Source organism: Scaptodrosophila lebanonensis, unplaced genomic scaffold (assembly GCF_003285725.1).
Source record: "Scaptodrosophila lebanonensis strain 11010-0011.00,11010-0021.00 unplaced genomic scaffold, SlebRS2 tig00000043-arrow-pilon, whole genome shotgun sequence".
Classification (NCBI taxonomy): domain Eukaryota; kingdom Metazoa; phylum Arthropoda; class Insecta; order Diptera; family Drosophilidae; genus Scaptodrosophila; species Scaptodrosophila lebanonensis.
The window spans coordinates 12,968,109-12,980,893 of record NW_022060545.1 but is presented as its reverse complement, the minus strand read 5'-3'; the positions used below and the strand labels follow the sequence as shown (position 1 = coordinate 12,980,893).

The 12,785-nt window shown below is 37.5% G+C and overlaps 3 protein-coding genes across 5 annotated transcripts; 2 read left to right on the top strand and 1 right to left on the bottom strand.

Annotated features, from left to right (window-relative positions):
- Positions 1 to 68: 68 nt before the first annotated feature.
- LOC115622871 (tRNA 2'-phosphotransferase 1) lies at positions 69 to 1,019 on the top strand. Its single transcript, XM_030516960.1, has one exon. It carries the CDS (start codon positions 292 to 294, stop codon positions 934 to 936), a length of 645 nt encoding a protein of 214 aa, XP_030372820.1. The 5' UTR covers positions 69 to 291; the 3' UTR covers positions 937 to 1,019.
- A 397-nt stretch (positions 1,020 to 1,416) lies between these two features.
- LOC115622457 lies at positions 1,417 to 4,898 on the top strand. 2 transcript variants are annotated; one of them, XM_030516401.1, is made up of 3 exons: positions 1,417 to 1,475; positions 2,337 to 2,754; positions 2,818 to 4,898. In XM_030516401.1, the coding sequence occupies exons 2-3, from the start codon at positions 2,349 to 2,351 to the stop codon at positions 4,413 to 4,415; spliced, it is 2,004 nt and encodes a 667-aa protein (XP_030372261.1). In that variant the 5' UTR covers positions 1,417 to 1,475; positions 2,337 to 2,348; the 3' UTR covers positions 4,416 to 4,898. The 2 variants fall into 2 exon arrangements, with proteins under 2 accessions (XP_030372261.1, XP_030372260.1); XM_030516400.1 differs by lacking the exon at positions 1,417 to 1,475 and adding an exon at positions 1,819 to 1,896.
- Positions 4,899 to 5,048: 150 nt separating this feature from the next.
- On the bottom strand, positions 5,049 to 12,168 carry LOC115622456. 2 transcript variants are annotated; one of them, XM_030516398.1, is made up of 5 exons: positions 12,030 to 12,168; positions 9,222 to 9,601; positions 8,197 to 8,497; positions 7,818 to 8,109; positions 5,049 to 6,968 (listed from the first exon to the last, which is right to left on the bottom strand). In XM_030516398.1, exons 2-5 carry the CDS (start codon positions 9,520 to 9,522, stop codon positions 5,733 to 5,735), a joined length of 2,130 nt encoding a protein of 709 aa, XP_030372258.1. In that variant the 5' UTR covers positions 9,523 to 9,601; positions 12,030 to 12,168; the 3' UTR covers positions 5,049 to 5,732. The 2 variants fall into 2 exon arrangements, with proteins under 2 accessions (XP_030372258.1, XP_030372259.1); XM_030516399.1 differs by having other exon boundaries at positions 8,197 to 8,449.
- Between the last annotated feature and the right edge of the window lie 617 nt (positions 12,169 to 12,785).

The following is a 12,785-nucleotide window of genomic DNA, read 5'->3' as shown; positions in this document are numbered from 1 at the left end:
CAAAACTCAACGAATAATACTAATGATAATAATACAGTCGATATGAATCGTACGTAATGAATTTAAATAATTAGTTAATTTTGTAATTGTTTGTAAATTGTTTGTAAACTAATTTGTTTTTGTTTTCCGAATTTTTGTTTGCTCCAAGTCATGATCGCTAGCAAATCGAAGCAGAAAAGCTCTCATCGGTCATCTCTAGTTGTCGCAAATAACTTAGTCATCGGTTTAATCTGTTTACTTCTCTTTCTAAACCTAAAAAATGTAATCTAAGCATTTATCTGCAATTACAATATGGATGGTCTTAGACTAGATACCGGCCAGTTAGACAAACAGCTTACCTGGTTGTTGCGACATGGCGCTCAAAAGGAGGGACTGGCTATCGGGGAAGATGGGTTTGTAGCCGTCGCCGACATTCTGCAGCATCCTATGTTTGAAGACCTGTCCCTGACAAGCTTAAAGCAAATCGTTGCCAGTGATAATAAGCAGCGATACACATTGCGGCGGAACCAACAGAACACTGCTTATGAAATACGCGCCAATCAGGGACACTCATTGCCTGTTGTACAAGCAGAAGCCTCCTTGCAACGTATTCTGGAGGCCAGTGAGGTCCCTATGGCTGTACACGGGATCTACTACAGGAACTGGAAACGCATAATGAATGAGGGCCTCAAGCGTTTTCCACGCAATCAGGTGCATTTTGCTGCAAGCGATAAATTGGCAAAAGCAGCAGGTGGAATTGGTGACAATATATCCGGCTTGCGACATGACTACCCTGTGCTTATTTATTTGAATGTAGCCAAAGTTCTGGCTGATGAAATTCCACTTTATCGTTCCACAAACAATGTTATTCTATGCGCTGGAGTAAATGGGTGCATTACATCTTCGTATTTTGAGCGCGTTGTAGATAGACGTTCTGGAAAAAACTTGATGCTTTAAACGAAGCTTAAACTATGTGATGTTTTTTGTAACGTATTTAATCTTACTTGAAATATATATATCCGAAACTTGTGTCAAAACAATTTTCAACCTGTGTCTGACTACAAAAATAAATAATAAGGGTATTCGTGATTGCTGAAAATTACACAGAGCAGGGTTTAAAATTGACTGTGTTTGTCATTGAAGTGGCCGCTTTCCTGGCGAATTCCGTCGCATATCACATAATTTTAAGATTGCGTATATACGTAATTAAAATATTTTAAAATAATCGTTATTAATAATTTTTTGAAAAAATATATCTTTAACACAAGTCAAAACAGTCGTTATGCCTTCTGTTTAAATTGGGTTCACGTAAACAAAAAATTCAAATCAAACGTGTTTCCGGTACAGATATTCTCGTGGTTGTGAATGCATGTGTTTTTACAAATCACAGTTATCGAAATCGGTGTTGCTTTATATCGAATATATTTATATCTTTTTCCATTTAATTAGTATATTTGGCTTGGAATATTGCAAAATTGTTTAAAAAGTAGAAAAAGGTAAAAATTGTTGAGTCGTAAGTGGTGTATATAAATAGTAAAAAAAAGAAGAAAAAAACACAACCTACAGTCCCAATGATGCCACCACCTCCGAAGGCCGACAATGAACAGATAAGTAAACAACTTACCTGGCTGTTGCGACATGGAGCGCAAAAACAGGGAATTGCCATTGGAGAAGACGGATTTGTAGCCGTCGCTGACATTCTTCGACATTCAAGATTCAAAGCACTCTCATTAACAAAGCTGCAGGAGATCGTGGCCAATGACAAAAAACAGCGATACACTTTGCGTGTGCGACCACGTGAACAGAACACTACCTACGAGATTCGCGCCAACCAAGGACATTCGCTGTCCGTTGTGCAGGCTGAGGCGTGCCTGGAACGTATTGTGGAGCCCAGTAGGGTGCCAATGGCCGTTCATGGTACTTACTATAAAAACTGGGAACGAATTAAAAGGGAGGGCCTCAAACGTCTCGGTCGCAATCAGGTGCATTTCGCAGCAAGCGATAAATTGTTGACGTCGGTGACGGCAGCATCTGGCGGCTGTGGCAGTAGCGGTTGTAAAAACACTAATACTATTAGCGGTTTTCGTCACGACTGCCAATTGCTCATATATTTGAATATTGTCAAAGTGCTGGCTGATCAGATACCACTCTACCGCTCCTCAAACAATGTTATCCTTTGCGCTGGCGTAGATGGATGCATTGCGCCCTCGTATTTTGAACGCGTTGTCGACCGACGCACGGGCAAAAGCATTATTGCCTAGTTCTGTATGTCATTCAAAGTAGTTTGTGTAAACATTTATCAAAAAGTTCAATAAAAATTTGTATATAATCATCTCATACAAAAACTGTACTTTCAGTCAGAAGCCGCCATGCAAACAATGAAACTGACAAGGGCTTTTCAGGAGCCGCCAGGTGATAATAAACAAGACGATTGCAAAATATGTGGCGCAAGATTTGACAACATTAAGGAATGCATGGCTCATGAGCTCAGACAGCATTCGAATAATCCAAAGCGAGCAGCACGCCAACTTCTGAATACCGTGGCCAAGGTAATCAATAGTGATAAAAATCAAGCGGAACGCAAAAAATTACAGGAGGTATTAGAGCTGGCTAAGCCGTTCAAGGAATTGTCCGCGCTTTTGGGTTTCTATGCATGCGATAAACAGAAACTGACCAACTGCTTTGGTCATGTGCGCAACTGCATTGAAAGGGAATTCCGCTGTCGGGTGAAGGTATTTGCATTTGGTTCCCTCGTCACAGGCCTGGCATTAAGGGGTGAGTTCTTTTGGGATTACAAATGTGTCCCAAACACGTATGACTCCCATTCATCTTTCACAGATAGCGATCTTGATTTGTATGTAAAGCCCGATGATGATCAGTTATCAGAAGCATCGAGTAAGCAGCTTTTTAATATGGTCACCAAATTTTTGCATCGTTCAAACTGCTTCACTGATGTATTTGCAATACGCCATGCACGAGTTCCGATTATAAAGTGCAAGCATCAGCTGACCGGCCTCAGCTTGGATATTAATATGTCGAATCCAAATAGTTTATATAATTCGCGTTTCGTTTGCGATCTCATAAACATGGATCAGCGACTGCGTGAGCTATTTATATTTCTGAAGGTCTGGGCCAAGAGTGTGAAATTAATTGGACATGGCAGTATGACCAGCTACTGCCTTATTACATTGATAATATACTACCTTCAACAGCGATATAAACTGCCGTCCATCAATGAGATGCAAGCTCACTGTGAGCCGATGCTGGTCTGGGGGATTAATTATGCATATAATTTGACCGATATGAAGCCATTGCCAGAGTTATTGAAGACACAGGATCTGATTGCCGGTTTTTTTGAGTTCTACACCAATATGGATTTTGAGAAGATAGTGATTACACCATATCTGGGACGTGCGTTAGATCGTAAAGGGGCTTTAGACCAGCTCGAACAATATCCGGAATATGTTCAACAAATGCGCGCAATTGAAACACACAGAGGTGAGCCGCCGGAAATGTTGCAAACACAGCGCTGTGTGTGTGTCCAGGATCCATTCGAATTGAACCACAATGTGGCCAAAACCATATCCTCAAATAATCTAATATACCTGCGACAATGTCTGGCATTAGCTTCACAAGCTGTTAACGATCGTAAGTTACAAACAGCGCCGCCCAAGCTCTTCGATTATTTACTGTTTGGATTGACTGAGGAAATAATACGTGAAATAAATTCTTCCGCCCGTCCGGCTAAACTGCGAAAACAACCAGCAAGTGTTATCGAGCTAGATAAGAATGGTTCACAAAAGGGTGAGCCACAGTCCCAGAACGAGCAGCGCAACCAAACAGAAGAGCAAACCAATGGCGGATCCTTACATATATCGCATGTAACAAATTTGAGACCAACCAGTAATGAGTTGAAATGTTTGCGTACCGAATTTATAGCGAAGAATCTAAAGACTGAACATACATTTTATTACTATTGGATGCAATTCTATGTGGATGTCATTCAAGAAATGTTAACTCACATTTACGCTATGAAATTGGAGCCAGTCGAGTCAGAACCATCGGATAAAACACTGCCATTGCAATTGAATTATACATGGCACATTACTACGTCTTTGAACACTTGGGCAGCGCGTAATTTTCAGCGTACAAAGGATGGTTCGTTCTTTGAATATCAGCGCACGCAAACACTTCAGTATCTTAGGGAGCGACAAAATAAATCCGCATATACGGTTAACTTGCAGGCTATTTTGAGTCTGCGCGGTAGTGAGGATTACAAGGATATACGCATCGAATTGAAACCTATGCCCGACGACCCATTGGGCCTGCAACGCAACAGCCCTCTGACAAAATTCTTTAAGTCTTTCAAGAACCTTTTAAATAGTTTTAGTTTTAAGGAAAAATATACCGAGTGGAATGGAAAGCATTCATTTTAAAGATTTCTATAAATCTGCATGCACATAATTACTTACAGAGTCTAGGCTACAATACCTTAAAAAGACAATATTTCCAAATATATGTCAAGTTTATTTTCATTTGGTTGTGTTCATCATATAGTGAAAGCTAAAATAAGATAAAAAGTTTGAATTAAGTTTTTAGAGCAGAGGGCGGAAAAGGTCGGCTCGATAAAGACCGTAGATTTTAGGCGATAATCCAACCATGTCTACTACCTCAATGAAAATTTCGAATAGTCGTTTTTGCCCGGACCCCCTAGGCTCTCGTTTATTATTATTTTTACTGCTTACCGACGTTCGCCTAAACGCCAAAACGATTATAGATAAAGCGCATACTAACCGACGTATGCTCAATAAATATGAATATATCCATGTATTTTGAAATGACTTTAGAAAGACAGCTGACTTCCGAACCGCTCTGCAATTGTATATTTGGATTAAAATAAAATTATATGTTATGATTTATTTTTATTTAGTATTTATGTTTATGCACAAATGTTTAACAAAATCTATTTATTTATAATCTTGTAGAAACTATCTTCTGCACTTGTAAATATTATTATAATCTAATTTTAAGCAATGAGTATTGCATACTCAAAAGAATATACGGGTACGTACTTGTAATAATATAATTGGTGTTTTATTTTGGATTTGTGACATAAATTTGGCATTATTATAACATAATACATTCACACATACATATATACAGGGCTAAGAGGGGAAAATATAACAAAATATCCATAGGCGTGTTTAAATATTGAACAATATTCAAATTAAACGATTCTGAGCTATGAGTTTTGTAAGCAACTGTATACATTTTGGAGACCAGTGTATTACATATTTATGTACTATATATAAAGTGTACATACAAATATTAAACATTATAATAAATAGATAACAAAATATCAACACCTTTTGCTTGAATATATTGAACAATCTATCAGTTACAATGAGTTGTGGAAGTTTTCAATTTGGCCAACCAATGTAAAATTTTAGTTTAATACTAAAAACATTATAATGAATAGCTGAACTGAAATTAATAATACGAGCCGGATTGTGCTTTCAAAATATCTGATTTTCCAATGCTTTTCCAGTTCATTTTAATATTTTTTGTTCGTTTGGTAGCTGGTGAGCACCAATATAATGCTTTAAGTAATTATTGCGACTGAACACTAAGCTAAGCTCTATAGTATAACTAAAACTATAGCTACATATATGTATATTTATTTATATATATCTTATTATGCTCTATAACGGCACTTGAGGCTTAAAACACTCTGCTAACATTTAATCTAACTTTTAGCCGCTTCTGTTCCGGCAATAACAGTACTTCTTCGGTGCAAAATCCATCATGCAATCGGCCTCGCCATTGTACATATTCAGTCTGCTCACACCACCGGTCACCTGCATAACATCACTTTGGTCGTTGTAGCGCACAGTGGCTTCGTAGAGCGCTTTATTGGGTCGGGTGTAGAAGAGCAGGCGATAGGTGTTAACATGGGGAAGGTCGCCAACGTTGCGCTGTGCCCGATAGGCCGATTTGACGCTCATGTAGGAGAGTGGCTGGCATAGCTTCGCATAGCTGCCGTTGTGGAACTCCGCAACGAACTTGTTGATATGGAGGACGACCCGTTTGGCCAGCATATGGACCGTCTTGGAGTCCGTATAGATTACATCATAGGGGTGGCAGGTGCACCAGTGATCCGCGATGCCTATGTCTGCACAACTCCGATTTTCGGCGACCGGCCGCAAGAGACTATGACATTGGGCACAGGCTCTTGCCGGACCACCAAGCGGATCCTTGCTAGGCACCCGTCCCGATAGCCTCAAGATGTGTTTGAGCGTCATGTGTAGATCGTACGGATTAGTCAGACGATTACGATTGAGAGTTAGGGCGCTAACGAATTCTGGATGAGCATTTCTAACGCTGGGCGGCAGCCAAATGAATATGAAGGGTAGTCGCTCCTCCATATGACCAGACCAGGTGGCTCGTGTCGGCCCAAACCTCAATCCATGATCACTGAAGAATATCACAATAGTGTTGTTCATGGTGCCCAGCTGGACGAGCTCCTGCAGATAATCCCGCAAATACACGTCCATCGTCGTGCTCTGCGAGATATCACTGTGGCTGTGCGTATTGGTCCAGAAGAAACCAAAATAGGTGTCGTCTTTGAATCGACGTGCAAACTCGAGGGCATAGTCGTAGACATGCTCGGCCGCATGCTTGTACCCCAGGCAGTGTGGCAAGCCCGAGACCACGGTCATGCTGAGGAGCTTCTCTGCGGCAAATAGATATGGTCGCATATAGTAATCGACGGGTGGATCCTTGAAGCCCTTCTTCAAATAGTTAAACGTATTGATGACCACCGCGTCCTCACCGTAGGCTGTCACATAGCCGTGGTCCCGATACAGCTGCCAAATGAACTCACACTTGTCCAGTCCGCCCTCTTGATCCGGCCGGCATTTCGAAATCGCTTCGCTCAGATTATAGCCGGTTGCCAGCGCCATTATGTTTGGGAATGTATTGTCTTCGATCTAGGGGATAGATAAATATTGAAGTGAATAAATAAATGTTTAACATTTTTGCGAAGGTATTCTATATTTCTGGGTGCTATGTTTTCAGAGACTTATATAGCCTATGAGTATGCAGAAGCATTTCTAATATTTAGTGCCCGGAATTTTACAAAACAATTTATTTTGGAATCGTTTCACAAATAAATTGTTGAAAAATAATAAAATTAATGTTCGTACTCAAGTGTTTACTTCACTTTGACAAAGTGATTTCGAACGATGAAATTAAAAACCATATTTAATTGACTTTCTATTTCCTGAATTCCAAAAAAAAAGATTGGATAAAAGAATTTATCATAGAACCTTCAAATAGAAAGTTTAAGAAAATGTTTTTTTTAGATGTCTTATGCATTCATACATGTATATGAAACCAAATTATACTATATAGTACTATGGAAGCTTTTTTAAACTTGGAATATCCTTAGCCATCAATAATAATGCCAAAGTCATTTCAAACGACACAATTAATAACAAAATTTAATTGAGTTTTCTGAAATTATTTCTTGAATTCCAAAAATATTTTGAAAAAAAATTAATCATAGAACTTTTAAATAGAATGTTTAAGAAAATGTTTTTTTTTGATGTCTTATGCATTCATACATGTATATGAAACCAAATTATATAGTACTATGGAAGCTTTTTTAAACTTGGAATATCCTTAGCCATCAATAATAATATATACTCCTCAATTTAGATATAATGTTCACAAGAATTTACAAAATCTAATGAAGAAGCTTATATACCATTATTGTTTACTTATTTATGTTAAATTTGTAGTTTTGGAGTTGGAGCATAAATTTCTCATCTGCTTACCTTATTATAGCCAGCTAGCTCGAACCAGGAATTATCGTACAGATACTGCGCCGTCTTGGGCATAGCGCGTATGAGGTTGACTCGGGATATGCTATCAATCCCTATCATGAGCACACTGGGCGCCTCCTTTTTGGTCCAGTTTTGAAGGCGCTCTCGCACATCACTCCGTTCTGGCACCATGGCATGTGCATTGATGTAAATCTCGTTCGCTCCTGAGAAACATTTGACTATAATGCTATCCGTTGTATTGGGTAATTGAACACGACGTTTAAAGTTCTCGCAGTCGGTGTAGCTGCAATGACAATGAAGCGTTAAGAAATGTTTTGACATAGCCATGGTGATCATCGTTCGTATCATCCCCAGTCTTCTAAATACTCACTTAACATTGGTTTCGTTTTGACGTTCGATGCCCATCCAGCAGCATCTCAGTGAACCATCAATATCGTAGGAATCCAGTGCTCGTCCATTTATACTCAGCACATACCGTTTGGTCGCCTCATCGAAGCCCACATTGGTCAGTGGCTTGCGGGTCGAACAGGGCTTGTACTTGGATCTTTTGAAATGGCGCATTACCTCGGGCTTATACGGATCCAAGTTGGATATTTTGCACTGATCGCTCCACACGAGAAAACCTTGCGAGTTGAAACGGCTTGTGTTATCAATTTTAGGAACCTGATCATCTATGAATACCATTTCAGCAACACAAATTCAAAACGAATGCAAAGGGAAAGGTGCAGCGTGCGAAAAGTAAACAATTAGAGTAACAAAGCAAGCATATAATACAAATAATAATGAATGAAATAATAATTTCTGACAAGATAGCTTTAGAAAAAATTGGTAGCTAGCATTAGAGAAATTTTGAACGGACAATTGAGAATGTCGTATGTTTTTTAAAAAAAGTGCCAAAAGGAAAAAAGAGCAAGAAAATGTTCAATCTGCTTCATCGGAGGAGACAATCTTGACTAATACGGTCTTAGTATATATTTTACTTTATTTTAATTTACACTTCAATATTAGAGAATCTTCAAGGTAATGTGGTTGATGCATTGAAAAATTATGACAGTGAATCATTTAATAAATTAAATTAGAGAAAGTATCTTTCATAAAAGTGATCTGGAAAACTGGCTCTTTGCAAACTCTTTTTAATAAGCCTTACACTGTCGGATGAGATTATTTCATAAATAGCACAAGTTCTATGCGCAAGCGAAGCAATGGTAATGAATACATTATCTGTACTGCATTTATCATAACTCTTAATAAGCTCTTTGATATTTAGAACTGTATTATTAGGCGGATCAGTTCGGAAAAGACTTAAAGATCTATGTAGAAAAATGAGCCTGATTTTAATGCACGTCGTGAGTTGTTAAAACATTAAAACAAATTATCCAACTGGACTTGACTCACCTCCCATGCCCAGTACGTGAGATCTATGCCGGACAGGTATAATGTTCTCCATATTCAAGCCACTCATATAGTCCTCATCGCGTTGCTTCTGCAACGTTAGATGCACATAAATCAGCAGCACCGCAACGGCCATGAGTAAAAGGATCTTGCGTCTCATCAGCTGGCGCCAGGACCATTGCCCGTATTTCATTGACTTTTGATCGGGCCAATGGAACGATTTGCCCAGAACTTTTTTATCCATGGCATTGTTATTCTCACACCTTGCTTGATCCACCAGCGGATGTTGCTCAATAGGAGCCATAGCACTGCATGAATCTCGGGGCTGAGGAATTCAATCAATTAAGGTGCTCCTTACACTTCTTGCCTTTGAACATAATTGCCTATAAAGATTTCAACAAACAGTTGTGAAATATTAATGTTTAGTCTGTCCTTTATATACATCTGAATTATTCTAAGGGAACAAATTATTGCCAGTACGAATTACTTGTATTTGCAAAATTTGTTCAACATTTTTTTTATATAACACTCTGATCATTTCATACACATAGCTGTCGTATGTCTCCACAATATTTACTAAAAATGTTAACACTTCTTATTTAATAAAACTGCAGTGTATTCACTGACCGATCGGGTGTACTTATCGCAAACAGCTTTAAGAAGCCATGCAGCAGAAGGGGCCTCCACTCCTAACCGCACCTGATAACTAACTAGGAAACCTAAACGCTGGACAAATCGTAGCCAGTGTCCGCACTGTAGTATTTGCTTGTTTGTACGTGAATGTACACGGATTATGTTTAATATTTCATAAGAAATCTGTTGATAGCAAATGCAAGGCCTGTTGTTTAGCCAAAGGGTTGCATTCCCCTTTGTTGTTAAGTGCGTGCAATATTTTCCTTATCTCAAGGTTTTCAACGTAAATTTGATTGCAACTAGTTTACAATAGATACATTCGACCCCATAAGGTATATAGGTATACATATATATTTTAAAACAGTATCGTGAAAAAGGTCGATTAATTAATAGGTTGGACACTGTATTAGGGGTTGAACCGGCAGAAAATAAGTAGAAGACCTCCTTCTACAAAGTTTCACTGATGCTGTACTCGTTGGCGCTCATCCTGTTTCTCAAATCTGGGCGGCCAAACGAGTGACTCCTTGCTGGCATCTTCAATTGTGTCCTGCTAAATTGGACGCTCGACATTCTCATTTTCAATCCATGGGATTGAGGAGTATAGCCGGATTCATAAAAATGGCGGTTGAAATACATTCTTTATAACCCATCACTCTTTCATTTCAAAACTCTCTGGGAAAAGTACTGAATTTATAAGTAAACTAAAACTTGAAGACTAATATTTATGATTCAGGACTAAACGTGTGAGAAGAATGTGCTCTTCAACAAATCCAACGCAAAACTTAAAATCACTTTATACAAATAATTTATTTAGACGTGGCTTAATACTTTTCCAGTCATTCGTTGGGAATATTAAATATTAAATAAAATACAGACTGAATCAGATTTTAAATTTATTTACTTTGAAAAAGTTTTACAATTTTACCTATTTTTTAAAAAATTGTTGAAGTGTTAAACTTATGATATTTTATTTTCTCTTAAGTATCCTAAAATAAAATCATTCCGATATCAGTTATATATATAGTTTACCGATTCCAGATTAAGGTGAGGCATATTTATCGCTGTTCTAGCAGCTATGTGAGGTAGTCAGCAGATTAAAAATTATTAGAAATACCGAATTTGGCTAAAATATGGCAATTAACAGAAAAATGTTTAGTAGTAGGATTGATTGTTGAAGCGATCTTTCCTATGGAGCAACGATTTTTATGAAACTTCTCAGTATCATGAAACACTATAAAAGTTTAATTAAAGACCCAAATTTCTTAATAAAAAAGTGTTCATACTAAGAGCCATATTACATTCTTAGGCAACTCAAAGGAGATTGCAAAAAATTTGGAACAAAATGTATTTAAATTTAGACGAATTTGTGAACTGAAATGTGAAAAAGACTTGAATGAACAAATGTAAACATTTATGTCTGATCGTGAGTACTTTAGCTTAGTTTAGTTGAGGTAATTCTTCTGTGAAGGTTTTACGTTTTGAAGACCTTCAATAAGAAGCGATACCAGATGTATCTTACCATTTTCGTTTTGTATTTACATAGATGCTCGACATTATAAATAAAATATTGATTTTGGCACGCTGTACCACATATTTATTTTTTCACTTGCACAATTTTGTTTTTTTTTGTGGTATTGCCCGATTAGGCATAAGTAAGTACAGTGTCACTCAACTAAATAGGTTCAAGATTGTTGAAGAGACTCTTTTGAATATGAATAAGAAAAGAATCAGTGTTTATTTCCTTTTTTTTATTATATTGCTTACGATTGGCAAATTTTAAGTAGAAATGAACAACAAATAAATATCAAAGAAACATCTTTCATTTCACAAACATAATGCTCATACATAATGATTTATTTTTTACAGCTAATTTGAATTATACCGACAATATAGAACTTAAAAGTAATATAAATCTCTCTGATGTTATATTGTCTTTGTATTTGAAGTTTTATAGAATTTTCCTTTCCGAATATTTTTGAATCTATTTATTTAGTTGAGCGACACAGTTGTTGCTCGTCACAAGTGCACTCTTTAAATTGAATAATATTTGATTTGCCTTGACCAGACCACCAATTAGCATCGCCATATGGCACCATGTGCTTCTATTATTTGGCAAATAAAATTTGTTTTAAGCATTTACATTATATGTATGTATGTTTATCGTATTTATGTATGTACCTTGATCGCAAAGCAAGAGATTTTGGCGCCAAACAGAGTGCGATATATACAAACGATAATTCTATACGTGTATATATATATTGTCACTAAATTCAAATTTGCACATTTTGCTTTTTTTTTTGTGACAAGCGACCGGCAAGCGGGACTGACGCCAACAAACCTCTCGCGACTACCGACCGCGCGGGACTGACTGGCAGCGACTCGTGATATTTGTAGTTTTAGGGCGGACTGTGATTAATCGCTCAATGGCGGATGGTTGTGTTGAATCTCACGAACACGACATGATCGTTGATTTCCGATTTCTGTCTCTGCCTTTCCTTTAAACTTCAGAATGCGATTGAGAAAGACCCATCCCATGAGTTTTGAGTTGAAAACACTTTCGTAATACATTGTAGCTAAGGCACATTTCGAAAACTTTGTAATGCAAGTGTTAGAAACTAACGACAGCCATGATAAAAAAGTTAAATAGAAAACATTTTTGGTTTTGAATTTGTAGTGTTCTGTTTAGTATAAAATATATAAGGACTTAGTTACATGAAAAAAAAAAAACAAATATTTATAAATTAAAATGGAAACCGCTGTATTTGTGACACATTCCAATATGTTTGTACATACAAATGTATGTATGTACATAAGTACGTTTGTCCTTCCGCCTGTTCGTCCGTATGAACACCTATAACTTTTAAGCCACACTAGCTAAGAACACTGAACTTGGTAAATAGGCTTGTTTTCTCAATATGCAGCGAAATAAAAAAA